This window comes from Ostreococcus tauri, assembly GCF_000214015.3.
Source record: "Ostreococcus tauri WGS project CAID00000000 data, contig chromosome 04, whole genome shotgun sequence".
In the NCBI taxonomy this organism is placed as follows: domain Eukaryota; kingdom Viridiplantae; phylum Chlorophyta; class Mamiellophyceae; order Mamiellales; family Bathycoccaceae; genus Ostreococcus; species Ostreococcus tauri.
Window position 1 is genome coordinate 368469 of NC_014429.2, and position 1993 is coordinate 370461.

General features: G+C 60.9%; 2 protein-coding genes across 2 annotated transcripts in view; one reads left to right on the plus strand and one right to left on the minus strand.

Annotated features, from left to right (window-relative positions):
* OT_ostta04g02080 (Squalene/phytoene synthase) lies at nt 1–1187 on the minus strand (the record flags this gene model as incomplete). Its single annotated transcript, XM_003078692.2, has 1 exon — nt 1–1187. A coding segment is annotated over one exon (1187 nt), but the record flags the coding sequence as incomplete, so codon positions are not given.
* A 599-nt stretch (nt 1188–1786) lies between these two features.
* Nucleotides 1787–1993, plus strand: part of OT_ostta04g02090 (Magnesium chelatase, subunit H, N-terminal) — a gene marked incomplete at both ends in the record, with an annotated part of 4542 nt that continues 4335 nt past the window's right edge. Inside the window, one exon of the mRNA XM_003078693.1 lies at nt 1787–1837. Coding sequence (XP_003078741.1) covers nt 1787–1837 — 51 coding nt within the window. The remainder of the gene's footprint in view (nt 1838–1993) is intronic.

Here is a 1993-nt window from a genome sequence, read left to right on the forward strand (position 1 = left end):
CGCGTCGTCATCGGGATCGTGTCGTCCTCGATGCGACTGAGCTGCATTCGCTCGCTCTCCTCGGCGATGATCTTATCGCACGCCTCCTCGAGCGCCTCGATGCGCTGCATAGTCTCCTCCCCATTTGGATCGTTCCTCGGATCAACCTTGTGCACGAGCTCGCTCGCGAAGTGCTTGAATCCCTTGGCGAACTCATACATGTTGTTGCAGTTCAACATGATGCGCGCGCTGAGGCCGCGACGAATTTTCACCACGCCCTTAAATACGTTTACGTTTCCGTAACACTCAGCCAGGGTCGCTATGGCCATGACTTGCGGGATGGCGCAGAATCGAAAGATGGAAGGCTCCTTGATCCGTCCCATGTACTTCAAGCAGTCCGTCGTGTGCGACAGCGCGTTCGTGATGAGCTCGTTCATGCACTGCACCGCTTTTTCATGATTCTCCTCGTGCTGCAACTCGTCGAGCTCCTTGGCGTACTTGCTCCACACGCTTCTGGGCCAGAACATTCGAGGCGCCGGGAGCTCCTGAATATCTTCCAGATAATCGCGAATAATGTTCGTCTTCTGTAAGAATAATCCCATGGCGTTCGAGAGCTTCTCCTCGCCGATGAACTCCTCGCTCTCCATCTTTGAGGCGCCCCACAGGTTGGACAACCCGATGCCGACCAAACCCGCGACGTAGTGGCAATACTCGTCGAAATCCGACATATCCATCACCTCCTTCTCGATGAACTTTGCCATGCCCGCGCCCATCCTCCTCGCGATGTCCGCGATGACGTCTCTATACGGCTTTTTCAGCTTCAAAAAGACGCTCGTCACGCGCGGATAATTCATCATCAAATCCCTGTAATGTTTCTCCCCGCACTCCGTGGAATACTTTGGGTCAAAGATGTACTCGTGAAAATCATACAACTGCGGCAACTTTTCATCGATCGGAATCGACATGTCGTCCTCCACCGTGTCCAGCGCGCGCAGCGCGAGATAAAACACGCACACCGCGTCCCGCAGCTCCTCGTCGAGCTGTTGAATCACGATCGCGAACGATCTCGACACTTTATTCAGGACGTCGTAGCAGTACGCCAGATTCGCATCTCTGGGCAATCGCTTCGCCCGGTTCGCCATCATCGCCACCCGGAGCAGCGACGGGACGTCCCCGGGATGGGTCAGAATCATCCCGAGCGCTCCCATGACCGGTCGCGCGCCGTCACCGCGCCGCGTCGCCGTCGCGTCGCCCTCGCGCGCACGTCGCGCGTCGTCGTCGCGCCGCACCGCCGCGCCGACGCCGACGCGGTGCGCACACACCTCTACATTCATCCACACTACGATACCATATGCCGTACACGCACCAAAAACCACCGATCACGCGGACGCACACGATCGCGCCCACGCGGTACGCACACACCTCTATACCCATCCACACTACGATACCATATGCCGTACACACACCCAAAACCACCGATCACGCGGACACACACGCGATCGCGATCGCGCGCGTGGGAGATCTTTGGATAGACCCACGAGTGATGACCCGTCGCGACCCCCTCGCCAGCGGTGGCGCCGCGGCACGGGATAAGGCTCCGTCGCGTGTGGATGTGATAAAAACACCTAAATACCGTTCGATCGACCTCGAGTACGACGACCGCGCCTCGACGTGACGACGTCGACGACCGCGCGATCGCGCGCGAGGACGGACGACGCGTCACACGCGCGCGCGCACGACGCCACGCGCACGACGACCGACGGCGAGGCGACTGCGGTGGTGATCGCGCACGTCGGCCGCGCGAGCGATGTCGGGGACGACGCGCGCGTTGGCGTTTCGAGGCGTGGGTTCGACCACGGTGCGTGCGATCGCGTGCGCGGTGTGGTGGCGACGACGACGGGACGTTTGGATGGGTCCGAGGACGCGTGGGGGGGTGGGATGGGTGGTGGTGCTCGTGGTGGTCGCTCGGGACGCGGGCGTGGCGGCTCGGACGCGGGTGGGGGGAGAGAGACGG